The sequence below is a fragment of the Macrobrachium rosenbergii genome, chromosome 10, assembly GCF_040412425.1.
Source record: "Macrobrachium rosenbergii isolate ZJJX-2024 chromosome 10, ASM4041242v1, whole genome shotgun sequence".
Classification (NCBI taxonomy): Eukaryota; Metazoa; Arthropoda; class Malacostraca; order Decapoda; family Palaemonidae; genus Macrobrachium; species Macrobrachium rosenbergii.
This window is the reverse complement of record NC_089750.1, coordinates 76,931,368-76,944,706: the sequence shown is the minus strand read 5'-3', so window position 1 is coordinate 76,944,706 and position 13,339 is coordinate 76,931,368. Positions and strand designations below refer to the sequence as shown.

At 37.8% G+C, this 13,339-nt stretch overlaps 1 protein-coding gene across 25 annotated transcripts in view; it reads left to right on the top strand.

The window, feature by feature from the left end:
• The window catches only part of LOC136842927 (nucleolar protein dao-5-like), a 378,907-nt gene that overhangs the window by 9,224 nt on the left and 356,344 nt on the right, over window positions 1-13,339 (top strand). For 24 of the 25 annotated variants that reach the window (XM_067110917.1, XM_067110927.1, XM_067110923.1 and 21 more), the window contains exons 2-3: window positions 1,935-2,129; window positions 2,836-3,234. In XM_067110917.1, the coding sequence (XP_066967018.1) occupies window positions 1,935-2,129; window positions 2,836-3,234 (594 nt within the window). Of the gene's footprint in view, window positions 1-1,919; window positions 2,130-2,835; window positions 3,235-13,339 lie in introns of those variants that run through there. The other variant, XM_067110925.1, reaches the window with a different exon arrangement.

Below are 13,339 nucleotides of genomic sequence, written 5' to 3'. Positions count from 1 at the left end.
AGAGAGAGAGAGAGAGAGAGCATGCAGTATAAGAATCATTTTATTTTCATATATTAATTCTACGTCACGAAAAAATTATCGTAAGGAAAGAATTATCTATGAGTGATAGATTAACTCTCTGAGAGAGAGAGAGAGAGAGAGAGAGAGAGAGAGAGAGAGAGAGAGAGAGAGTAATGTCGTTAATTGCTGTCATTAGAATCGATACGTGGATGGTACAGAAGTTTGTATTACGTGACTTGGTTTGGAGATAGCTTCCTTACGATTGTTCTGCTATAGTCTAAAAAAAAAAAAATAAACCTACAGCAGCTACGGGTGGTTTGCGAACAGCATCTGTGTTTGCCCGAAATGTCTGCTGGCTAAAATTGTTACACAATCCACTAGATTCCTCATCGAGCATCAAGTTGTGGTCTGTGTGTTTGCAGCAAAATGTTTGCTAGGTGAGTTTTTGCGTGTTTCACTGGGTTTCTCGGCGTTTTCTCGTCGAATATGCTTTTATTTTGCCTGAATTCATCTTCCACTTCTTTCTCATCCTCCCACACACGTGCGGGCTTGCACACACACACATACACACACACACACGTGATACAATTTGTCAGACATGAAATATTCAACCATCCGGTGTTTGCGGGAAAATGTTTGCCGGCAAGAATTTTGCATATTCCAACGGATACCTCAGCGTTCTCTCGTCGAATATGTATTTATTTTGCATCAATTTAATCTCTTCCCCCTCCTCCTCCTCCTCCTCCTCCCACGCACGCAATTGCGGCCTTTCTTGCACATACACACACTCACACACACGTACACAGGAGACACAATTTGTCAGACATGAAATATTCAACCATCCAGTGTTTGCAGGAAAATGTTGGCTAGCTGAAATTTTGCATAGTCCAACGGATACCTCAGAGTTCTCTGTCGAATATGTAATTACTTCGCTTTAGTTTATTCTCTTCTTCCTCCTCCCACGCACACACTTGCAGCCTTGCTTACACACACACACACACACACACACACACACGCACCTAGTTACAATTTGTTAACCCCGAAATATTCAACCACCCGCGCCCAGTTGTTGCATACACAATGGGGATCCTTGTGCCACCGCCCTCAGTACCATGATCTATTGTCGTCCGCTGTTTGTCTAGTGCCTGAAGGTATAGAGCATTTTTCAAAAAGCTCCAGTCATCTGTTAACGCTCAATACACGGCCAAGAAGATTGAGTTACCTGTCGAGACGGAACGATCAAAGATAGGGTGGATGAAGAAAGGGGTTGGTTGCCTGTCGAGTAGGTGACGCCAGGTTTGGACAGGTAAATGAGAGGTTTTTGTGTTGATTAGACATTGATTTATGTATGAAATGAATTACGGGGTTAGATATTAAACATTTGGTGTCGTTGAAGCGATACTTAATGTAGAATGTAATACTTGAACTGCATGTATATAAATTTAACTTTATGTATTGAAGACCATACTGAGATCAGGGTTGAAATTTATGGTAATACCAATGAACAGGTGAGATTTGGGGCGTTGCAGCCGCTTAAATCACTTCAAAAATGAGTCTTGATTATGGTGTTTAGGCGTTAGCTAATTACTTAAGCATTAATTATTGTTGTTACTTGGGATAGGTTAGAACCAGGCTGCCTTACGAGGCAGAAGCGAGCCAATATTTCCTGGGAAAGCGTAACCAACCACTAAAAAATTAATTTGACGACTTTTGTTTTTAATGCATTTGAATTGCAGCATCTGGTGGTTTGTGGACACCGTGAGCTAAAGCCAATCACGATTAGCCTCATTGATATTGTCTGTGGATTTTTACCGTCGGCTCAAAAGTATCAGGAGTAAAATACCCTGTATGTATGCATGTATGTATGACTGTATATATGTATGTGCGTTAATTAAGTATAAAATCGATTATTCCTTAACTGCCTGACACGCCAGACCCATTTTAAAGTCGAAGGCGGCCCCAAAAGAAGTCCCGGGGACGGTGATGAAGGCCCACTACTCTTGACGACGTCACACGACCACCAGCCAATCAGCGACCGCTTGGAGGTGACGTCAGCAGCTGACATGCGGCCAATCACAGGCCGGGGTGCGGGGGGTGTGTACGGCGGAAAGTCCTCAGAGCAGCACCAGGTAAGAAATTTTGTTGTGTTTAAAAGTTGTTTGTTATTTTTATGATATTCTGAGTAGATTGTTGACCTTTGACCTTTTGCAGTGGCTGATCAGTGGTTGGGGCATTTCTGAAGGATGGGTATATCATGGAAAAGATGCTTTATTTGTTTATTAAAGTAATATCTGTCTAATGCCTTCTTGAGGGGAACAACATATATATGATAATTAATGGAAAAAAATTTTTATTTTTTATTTTGCTCTTACCTTCTTCAGGCCCTCTTCAGGCCTTCTTCAGACCCTCTTCAGGCCTTCTGCAGGCTTTCTGCAGGCTTTCTGCAGGCCACATGCCAGTACTGGCTCTTATGTACAGGAACAACCTGTGTATAATTTTTTGTCTGAGAAATCATGGTAAATTTCAAATGTTTACATTTTGCTAAATCTCGTAAAATGATCTTTGCACGTCAGCTAAAGGGAATTTTAAAATTCAGGTGAATTTCATCATGATAGGCTTGCCTATGCTATAATATTAATTAAGAGTAATGAATTAAAATTAATTATTTAGATCTGAAACCATTTTTCCAAAATGCAGTTACTTATAGGTCAGCTAAACAAACTTCTGAAATTCAGATCCGATTTCATCATGATAGGGTCACCTGTCAGATAGTATTTATTGAAAATGGTGAATAAAACTGCATTATTTACATAAAAAAAATGACTTCATCTGCAGGAATGTCTATGCAAGCCAAGAGGCACAGGCAGTATCTCGACCCCGAGTCCCTCCTGGGCAGGGCGAGCCATCAACCTAAGCCCCTTCTACTCCCAATCTCGTTCCTTGGACACCAACATCAACAATATCAGCAGCGCCTCCGTCGTCAGCAGTCCATCTCAGCAGAAGGCAGCAGTCCAGGGACAAGCAGGAGTAGTAGGAGTAGGAATAGGGGTCAAGGTTCCTACTGCTGCCTGTGCCAGTGCTGCTTCTGGTAGCAGTGGTCTGCCCCTGGGGTATTCCCCTCACCAACAACAAGGGGAGAAGAAGATGGTGCCCCCTTCTTCTTCTACTTCCTCGCCCACCAGACGTCAGAGCCTGCCGGAGGGACCGCGGCACTCCAAGGGGTTGCTTTACGACGTGAGTACTGTAAATCATGATTCAGATTCTTTTATTCTGTATTTTTTGACGTTCGTTGGGCTGTGTTGGTTTTCAGAGGGACCTTCGTGACGTTCTTTGGAATAAAAAAAAAAAAAAAAAAAGAGAGCTGGTAGGTTCCTTTTTACGTTCTTTGTGCTGTGTTAGCTTAACAAGGGATCCTTTGGGGGCGTTCTCTGGAACGGAATTAAAAGATGGTGGGTGACTACATACATTCAGATAACCTTGTTCTGAATTTTTTACGTTCGTTGGTGTGCTGTTTAGCAAGGGACCTTCAGTACGGCGTGTTATTATATTATTACATACGTTCTTTTCGGTTGTGAAAAATGTATGAATTGAAAGGTTAAAGTGTATAATGTTCATTCACATTGAAGGTAAGTTTATTTCCGTTATTCCTGCTCCATAAATAAAATGGTATAGCTAGATTAAGTATTGGCGAATATTTTCGTTTTACTGACTCTCTCTCTCGCATATTACTATATATTAATAGTGTTATGTGTATGCCAAACAGGATACCTGTATTTACGCACGGGAATAATACAGATATAAATACTCGTTCAATAGAATACCTGCATTACACATGGGAATAGTTCAGGTATAGATACACGTTAATTAGAATACCTGTATTACACAGAAGGGAATAATACAGGTATGGATGCACATTCAATATAATACTGTATTACACACATGGGAATAATACAGATATAGATACATGTTCAATAGATTACCTGTGTTACACGGGAATAATGCAGGTATAAATACACGTTCAATAGAATACCTGTGTTACACACAAGGGAATAATACAGGTATAGATACACGTTCAGTAGAATACCTGTATTAAACATAAGAAAGAATATAGGCCTAAACACAGTTACACGTTGCCTTTTACCCCAATTCGAAAATCAGACGAGTCAGCATTCTCTTCTCACAGAAAACGGGAAGCGGAACGCCCCTTACCTCATATTTAAAGAAAACGGGAAGACGAGACGCGTTCGATACGAGAAGTCATTATCATCAGCTCCAGTTACCCGCAAAGACAGATATGCATATTCATGTATCCTGAGATTACAGTCGCATTCGGCGTTGGGTATTTGGCATAACTAATTTGAATAATTTTAGGATAATTTTGGCCATTAGCGGATTCTAATTAGGACAGCTGGCACCTGGAATTAGTGGCGCCTTTCCTCTCTGGAAGGCCAGGGGGGTTGGGGGAGAAAGGAGGTGGGGTGCCATTTTGGGACAGGTATGAGTCCAAACACCTGTCATGGGATTTGTCAAGACTTGTAAATGTGGCTGAATTTGATGATTGCAAATTTATCTTTGCAAAAGAGTTATGTTAATGAATTTTGATTCCAAAAAGGCATTTGTTAATTCTGATGGATTGACTGGTGTTTTTAAGGGGGGGAGGGGAGGGGGGACTGTATTCAAAGGGGGTGTGGGGTCCACATTCCTAAATTATTATGCTTAGGTTACATTACTTCGTGTTAGGAGTCTTGGGATGAGCTGTGAAAGATAGCAACATAAAATGTTCTCTCTCTCTCTGTCTCTCTCTCTCTCTCTCTTTCTCTCTCTCTCTCTCTCTCTTTCTCTCTCTCTCAAAGTGTTAGCATGTTCGTACGTATATCTATATCAGTTAAGGATACTTGCTGCTGTGAAGAATAAATATATATTTAAAATTACAACAAAAATATCATTAATTATCTCACAGAATATAAGTTTGTTGGCATAATTTAGGGGTTCTCTCAATTTAGGGTTTCTTGAGAGAGAGAGAGAGAGAGAGAGAGAGAGAGAGAGAGAGAGAGAGAGAGAGAGAGAACCAGCCCTCAGGCAAGCTAAGACTGTATTTGCTTTGTCAAGAAATTTTTGTTCCCCTGAGAAAATTTGATTATATTTCCGCAAGCAACTGCAAATACCTGCGCTCAGCTTAGATGGCCTTGGGTAGAAAAGGTTAATTAGTATTTCTGTGTGTGCTGTTTTGAGAGAGAGAGAGAGAGAGAGAGAGAGAGAGAGAGAGAGAGAGAGAGAGAGAGAGAGAGAGAGAGACTTGCAGGAGTGCATCAGCATCTTTGCTTGTAAGATCATATCAACCAGGTGGTGAGGATTTGAAAGGGATAATCATCCACGAGAGAGAGAGAGAGAGAGAGAGAGAGAGAGAGAGAGAGAGAGAGAGAGAGAGAGAGAGAGAGAGATTGAAATACTACGCAGGATTAATATGAATTGGAAGAGAGAGAGAGGAGACTGCACACTGGACTAATAAGAATTGGAGGAGAGAGAGAGAGAGAGAGAGAGAGAGAGAGAGAGAGAGAGAGAGAGAGAGAGAGAGAGATTAAAATACTAAGCAGGATTAATAAGAATTGGAGGAGAGAGAGAGAGAGAGAGAGATACTACACTGGACTAATATGAATTGGGAGAGAGAGAGAGAGAGAGAGATTGAAATACTAAACAGGATTAATATGAACTGGAAGAGAGAGAGAGAGAGAGAGAGAGAGAGAGAGAGAGAGAGAGAGAGAGAGAGAGAGAGAGAGAGACTTAAAGGAACGCAGCATCCTTACTTGTCAGGGTATTTCAAACAAGCAATTATGGATGCGCAGGGGGTATCACTTGAGAGAGAGAGAGAGAGAGAGAGAGAGAGAGAGAGAGAGAGAGAGAGAGAGAGAGAGAGAGAGAAATATTGGAATCCGATACATCACCTGTGATATCGGTCTGTCCCAGTGGGCAAAGAGACGATTGGTATCGACCAAATATGGTCGTTGAAATAGTCGGTGTTGACATTTGAAAAAATCATTTTAATTTTTCACGTTTCCTTAAATTTTTTTCCTAAAAAATATTCGTAATTTTTAATTGAAAATTGAATGATTTTCTTCATTGATTATTCACTTCAAATTATATTGTGGAAGGAAGCTGACAAAATCGTCATTGTTGAATTTTTATTTTTTTACATACAAATTGTTGCCGTGTTCAGGTACAATATTATGATAGGAATTATTCCACAAGTTATACGGCTATTCATCTCTCTCTCTTTCTCTCTCTTCTTTCCTCCTTCTGATCATGCAACTTTCTCTTTCTCTCTCTCTCTCCTGATCTTTCTTCCTTCTGATCTTGCAACTCTCTCTCTCTCTCTCTCTCTCTCTCTCTCTCTCTCTCTCTCTCTCTCTCTCTCTCTCTCTCTCTCTCTCTCTCGGAGACTGACTGTCAGCTACTTGGAGAAGGAAGTTTCATTAACAAGGACATGAAAATGAATAAAAAAAAAAATAAAAAAAGTAAAATAGAAAACTACTCTTCACTTGTCTTAAAGTAAAACTGGGTCTCAAACTCCTGGTTCATGAGAGAGGTTTTTTCCACTCCTTTGAAGCTCCTTTCTTCTTCTTCTTCTCCTCCTCCTCCTCCTCCTCCTCCTCCTCCTCCTCCTCCTCCTCCTCCTCCTCCTCCTCCTCCTCCTCGTCTGCTTTCCTGGAATCTCTGTCTTGCTTGAGGAGATGACGACACTTTGGAGATTGTATATATCATTTTTTATTTTTATTTATCTATTTATTTATCTATTTTTATTTATTCATCGGCAGCTGGAAAAGCAGTAATAATAATAATAATAATAATAATAATAATAATAATAATAATAATAATAATAATAATAATATTATTATTATTATTATTATTATTATTATTATTATTATTATTATTATTATTATTATTATTATTATACCAGCAACCCCAGCTAGAAAAGCAATAATAATAATAATAATAATAATAATAATAATAATAATAATAATAATAATAATAACTAACCAAGCAACACTGACCTTGTAATTTCCTGTCCGGTGCTTTCAAGCACCTGGTGACCCCACCTGGTCCCACCTGTGCTTCTGTCCTAATTTGGGTTTCCTCTCCACCCCTCTTCTTCTTCTTCTTCTTCTTCTTCTTCTTCTTCTTCTTCTTCTTCTTCTTCTTCTTCTTCTTCTTCTTCTTCTTCTTCTTCGTCCTCCGCCCTAAACGCATTACCTGATTAGAATGACAATTCAGTGTAGGTCCATTTTGGGCCTCAGAAATTCACTTGGAAAATTTTGAGTCTCGATTTGTGTGGCGTTTCGAAAGGCGAGCTTGAGGAATGAGTTCCTTCGCTGTTTTGGGGCTTAATTACATGTGTAAATTGAGGATTTAACGTTGTTTTTTAAGTAGGAGAGAGAGAGAGAGAGAGAGAGAGAGAGAGAGAGAGAGAGAGAGAGAGAGAGAGAGAGAGAGAGAGGCTACGGAATGGGGTTCTGAAAGGCGAGCTTGAGGAATAGGGTCCTCTGCTGTTTTTGGGATTAATTATATGTGTAGATTGAGGATTTGACGTTGTTTATTAAGCAGGAGAGAGAGAGAGAGACAGAGAGAGAGAGAGAGAGAGAGAGAGAGAGAGAGAGAGAGAGAGAGAGAGATGAGGTTCCTACAGAAAGGTTCAAGTAATGGCTTCCTTTGAAATATCGAAGCTTTAGGTCGTCAGAAATTCTATGTGTGGCCTTGAGAAATTAACTTTACTTAATAGAGAGAGAGAGAGAGAGAGAGAGAGAGAGAGAGAGAGAGAGAGAGAGAGAGAGTCAGTCAGCCGACTCACTCTGACATCAAAGATGTAAGGTTACGAAGTCACCTTGTTCATAGCCCTTATTTGTTGAACGACCTCGGGAGGCATATATATACCCTCACGGTCGCTACATGAAATGCGCCTATAAGGCGTGGCTTTTTTGGGGGGGCGTGGGTGCGCGCGCGCCTTTGTAGAGAGAGAGATACGCTCTCAGGATTACAACGAAAAGGAAGCGGGGGTGTGGGCGTGGGAGGGGAAGTGTAGAATTGTGTACCCGAGGTGTAAAATATGGTGATAAGGTTTAGGTAAAATGGGGTTTCAATATATGGTAAGATATATGGTCTCTTATGTATAAGGTTATTCAATTGTTTTTTTTTTTAGATATGTGATTTGTTAGGACTTTGATGTTTTTTTTTTTAAATTCTGCAGAATTTTTTATGTATGTTTATTTTGGATTCATTTATTTGTAATTTGCTGTATAGTTTCGACTTTAAAACTGCTACAGGAAATTAGCTTTCAATATATATGTATACATTATATGTATATATATGTGTATATATATATATATATATATATATATATATATATATATATATATATATATATACATATTACATATTATATACATTATATATATATATATATATATATATATATATATATATATATATATATATATATATATATGTATATATATATATACACACACACACACACACACACACATACACACACAGTACACATTCACCATCACAAATTCAACGCTAACAACCCATACATTCATCGCCTCACAAATAACAAGCGTATACTCTTCACAACAACGACACAATACATAACGCCATCAGCGTTTACGCTCTTAAAATCGGATTGTACTCTGCAAAAGGAGCATCGCAAACAAAGCCCTGCAAATTGCAATCGCATTTGCTCTGCTTATTTGGCACGCCTAATTACCTCGGGGGTATTGTTTGGGTAATGCTTCCTTTTTTTAATAATATTTTTATGATCTTAATAAGTCTGTTTTTTGTTGGTCTGCTGTGGTGATGTTCCCTTTAACTTCGAGTTATATATATTAGAATTTTTATTTCATTTTTCTCCTGGAAATTTGAAGCAATTTTGTACCCATGTATTTATTTTTCCTCTCTCTCTCTCTCTCTCTCTCTCTCTCTCTCTCTCTCTCTCTCTCTCTCTCTCTCTCTCTCTCTCTCTCTCCATTGACCCTTATAGAATTATGCAGAATGAAACTACGGCGTAGAATTATGTATTTTTCCTTTCTCTCTCTCTCTCTCTCTCTCTCTCTCTCTCTCTCTCTCTCTCTCTCTCTCTCTCATTTTTGACCCTTATAGAAATATGCACAATGAAACTACGGTTTAAAATTTCTATTAAATAACTTAAACCACGAATAAAACTTCTCTTAAACAAACATCAGATTCAGTTGCCATATAGATACAAACACATCATCATGAAGTTATATTAATAAATGATCTTCAACACATTTCTAGATATATTTTACTTTCGCAGATTCTCAATAAATTGATCTTGACAGTTTAAAATTTAATATCTAATTTATCGTAGTGTGTACATAATTTATCGTTCATTAATTTATTGCTGAAATATTTATCGCTTTCAGACAATTTATCAGCGTAGGTGTGGCCCCATCGTTCTAACGAAGCGTGACGAATTAATATAATTCAAGATAATTCAAGATAATTCAGGGGCACTGAAGTTGCTTAATATTTATTTACACGAAAAATGTAATATGAATTACTTTTATTGCTGTAACTGAATTTTAAATAATTGATGTTTATTTCTGTATTTTCTGTGTTCAATTAATGTTACTTAGATTATCACTATTGTTTTTCCATTCATATTATTTTCGTGAACTTTCAATTCGATTTATGAAATTTAGGCTGTTAAGACAAGTACCGGGGTACTTCTGCTCATTCACTGAAAAAGTATCAGTTAGAGGCGCTGGACAGCAAGACTGAAGAAAGGATTAGGGAATGGAGGTTAAATAAAAGGCTAAAAAGTGGGTGTATCTATGGGCCGAAGGGACGCTGCAAACAGTCCTTTAGTAATGCCCACAGTGCACCATTTGAGGTGCATTGACGGTACTACCCTACTAATGGGTCGTGAACTAGAGGCTCTAGTATATTTCCAAAAGAAAAGCTCAGAAAAAAGATGTTTTAGTTCTTAAAAACCTGCAAATGACTGTATTGTTTGATATTCAGAATCTCAGGAAATGGGATAAGTAGCAAAGCAATTATTCTCTTTTCTAATTAATTTGTTTTTTTATTTGTTTTGCTTATTCTCTGTTGAAATTCAAGTCAAGGCATCACCTCTTGAACATCGTTTCTAGTTGTTAATTATGTTATTCAATTGGTTTAACGTATCTTTATTATTGTTTATTTTTTCTGGCATATTTAATTTTTTAATCAGACCACTCGACGGATCTTTCAGTTTTCGTCTTATGTCTATCTCTTATCACAATCGTACTTTAATAATATTTTCAACGTTCAAAGAATTTTTTACAGTTCGCTTATTTTAATATTTTATCGTCTTATCAAATCCTATTTCAAACGTCTGAACTTTTTTTTTTCACATTGTACTTATTTTGATATTTTGTTACAGTCATTACCAAATCGTATTTCAAACGTTTGAAATTTTTTCACAATTTTCTTATTTTGATCTATTATCACAATCATCATCAAATCCTATTTCAAACGTTTGAACTTTTTTTTTTCACCTAGTCCTTATTTTGATTTATTATTAAAGTCATTATCAAATACTATTTCAAACGTTTGAACGCTTTGTTTCACATTGTTCTTATTTTGATCTGTTGTTACAATCATTATCAAATCCTATTTCAAACGTGTGAACGTTTTGCATATTTTGTTACAATCATTATCAAATCCTATTCCAAACGTTTGAACTTTTTTTATATTTTGCACAGTCATTATCAAATCCTATGTCAAACGTTTGAACGTTTTTTATATTTTGTTACATTCATTATCAAATCCTATTTCAAACGTCTAAAAGTTGTTATTCAAATGTGCTAATTTCGACCTATCCTAATACAGCCTTCTTAAGACCTTTCTTATAATTCTTACTCCTCATTTTGAATTTTGTCGAATACAATTATTCCTTCCTTGTTCCGCCACCCATCCGTATATGGTAGTCGTTGGTACGGCCCACCACTTCCTGAACTAAAGTTCTGATGGTGTTTAAAATATCTATTTTTCCCGTTCTTTAAATCTCTCTCTGAGGCTGCTATGATATTGTCTTATTAGTTGCTTAGCGTTTAGCGTTTATCTGAACGTTCTAATCCCAGCGCATTGCTCAGTAACCCTCCATTTCCTACTTTAGGAAAAGATCATTCAATTTATTGATTTAGTATAAGTATTATATATTCTTACATTTCTGTGTGAAGGTGATTTGTTTACGTGGACTGAAAATATTTGCTACCAGTGAACATTTTTAGTAAATTTTTTTTATATGGTTATGAAAACTGTTCATATAAGCACTCAACTTGCTTTTCAAAAAATGTGCAAATTTGCGGCCCAAAGTCACTTATTTATACATTTGATTAAACAAATATTTACCAATACAGTTAAGTCCTGAGTCATTTTTTATATTAAATATTAAATTTTTTGAGAATAAGATTTAGTATGAGTAAATTCCTCACGTAATCTTCTCCCTTTTCATATTCACTTTCACTTTTCCTTGTTCATACATGGGACAGGACTCATAGGATTCTCCTCTAGAGAGAGAGAGAGAGAGAGAGAGAGAGAGAGAGAGAGAGAGAGAGAGAGAGAGAGAGAGGTCTCTAACCATCATGTAACTTATGATTAAACCTCGCCTTATGGCGGACGAATAATGGCAATATCCTTTGAAATACCTCACGATGTTATCAGACCCACACCTATTACAAAACACTTTATCTCTCTTCTTTCGTTCGTTCTCCGTCTGTGTATTCAGTGAGAAGTATCAACCTTCGATCTTAATTGGTTTGAAATACAATAACCTACCCTCGAAGACAGTTTAACCACCTTTGATTATATTTATGCCTCTTTCATACATAGGTATTATCTGGTGGGTTTCATCTAATAGCCATCTAGCCTATGGATCTTCTTCTTGTAAATGACAGTGAAGCGGGAGGTCCCCGATTTAAGACAGAGGTTTTGAGATATCAACCTCGTGCTTTTGAATACTGAAGAGTGCTTTCACGCTGCAGTTAAACATGTCTGAAATATGTCCGAAACATGTCTGGATCATGTCGCAAACATGTCTGAAACATGTCTGGATCATGTCGCAAACATGTCTGAAACATGTATGAAACATGTCTTACACGTGTCTGAAACACATCAGCAACTCTTTGTATACACATCACAAACAGGTTGAATACAAGTTAGCAACTTATTGACAGTCCTAACTAGTGCTTCATACGATTATTCAGCACTGGCTAAACATTTGTTTTCCATTCAGTCATTTCAAGTTTTCAACATGTTTGTGATATGTATTTGATAATTTGCCTAACAGTCGATACCTTGGTTTCTACATGCTTGTGATATGCATGCGATAGGTTGCCTAATGGTCGTTATCATGATTTTAATCTGTTTTTGACATGTATCTGGTAAGTTGCCTAACAGTCATTATCATGTTTTCAACCTGTTTGTGACATGTTTGCAATAAATTGCCCTACATCCTTATGTGATACGTATGCGAGATATATATATTTATATATGAAATCTATCTGCTTATCAACAAAACAAACACACAAACACACGCATGCGCAAACGGGCGTTGCTTCCCTACATTACAGGACACAATATCTGCGCATTCGTATAAAGAATGAGCACAAAGCATTCGATGCCAATGATTTGTCATTCCAGTGAAAGAGACTCTTCATGTTTAAGTCAGCCATCCTCACTAAAATACCTCCAAGGACGATAAATAAATCATTCTGATCATTCAGATGTTTCCACATCGATAAGGCCTGAATGATATACGGATCTTGCGCGTATCTCTTACATCCTTTGCGCGCTCATTAGCGCGCAACTTTTAATCTTAATGTAGAGAGTTGTGGCGGTCATATTTTGTGGAGGGCGGAGTCGCCTCTCTTCACCTTTTCGTTAACCTTTGCAAATGCAATGTTCTTTGTCTTTCTTATTATTCTTTCTTTGGGCTTCTTTAGTTGTTTGGCTGAGAAGCATCTGATGGCATTTACTGTTAAAGGCTTCAGGTTTTAGTTTTCTGTAAAAGAAAACTGCTGAGATGGCTATTTGTCTGTCCGTCCGCACTATTCCTCTCCGCCCTCAGATCTTAAAAGCTACTGAGGCTAGAGGGCTGCAAGTTGGTATGTTGATCATCCACCCTCCAATCGTCAAGCATGCCAAATTACAGCCCTCTAGCCCCAGTAGTTTTTTTTTTCTATTTTACTTGAGGTTAAAGTTAGCCATGGTCGTACGTCTGTTACCGCACCGCTATAGGTGCCAACAACACATGCCACCACTGGGCTTCATGGGCCACGGC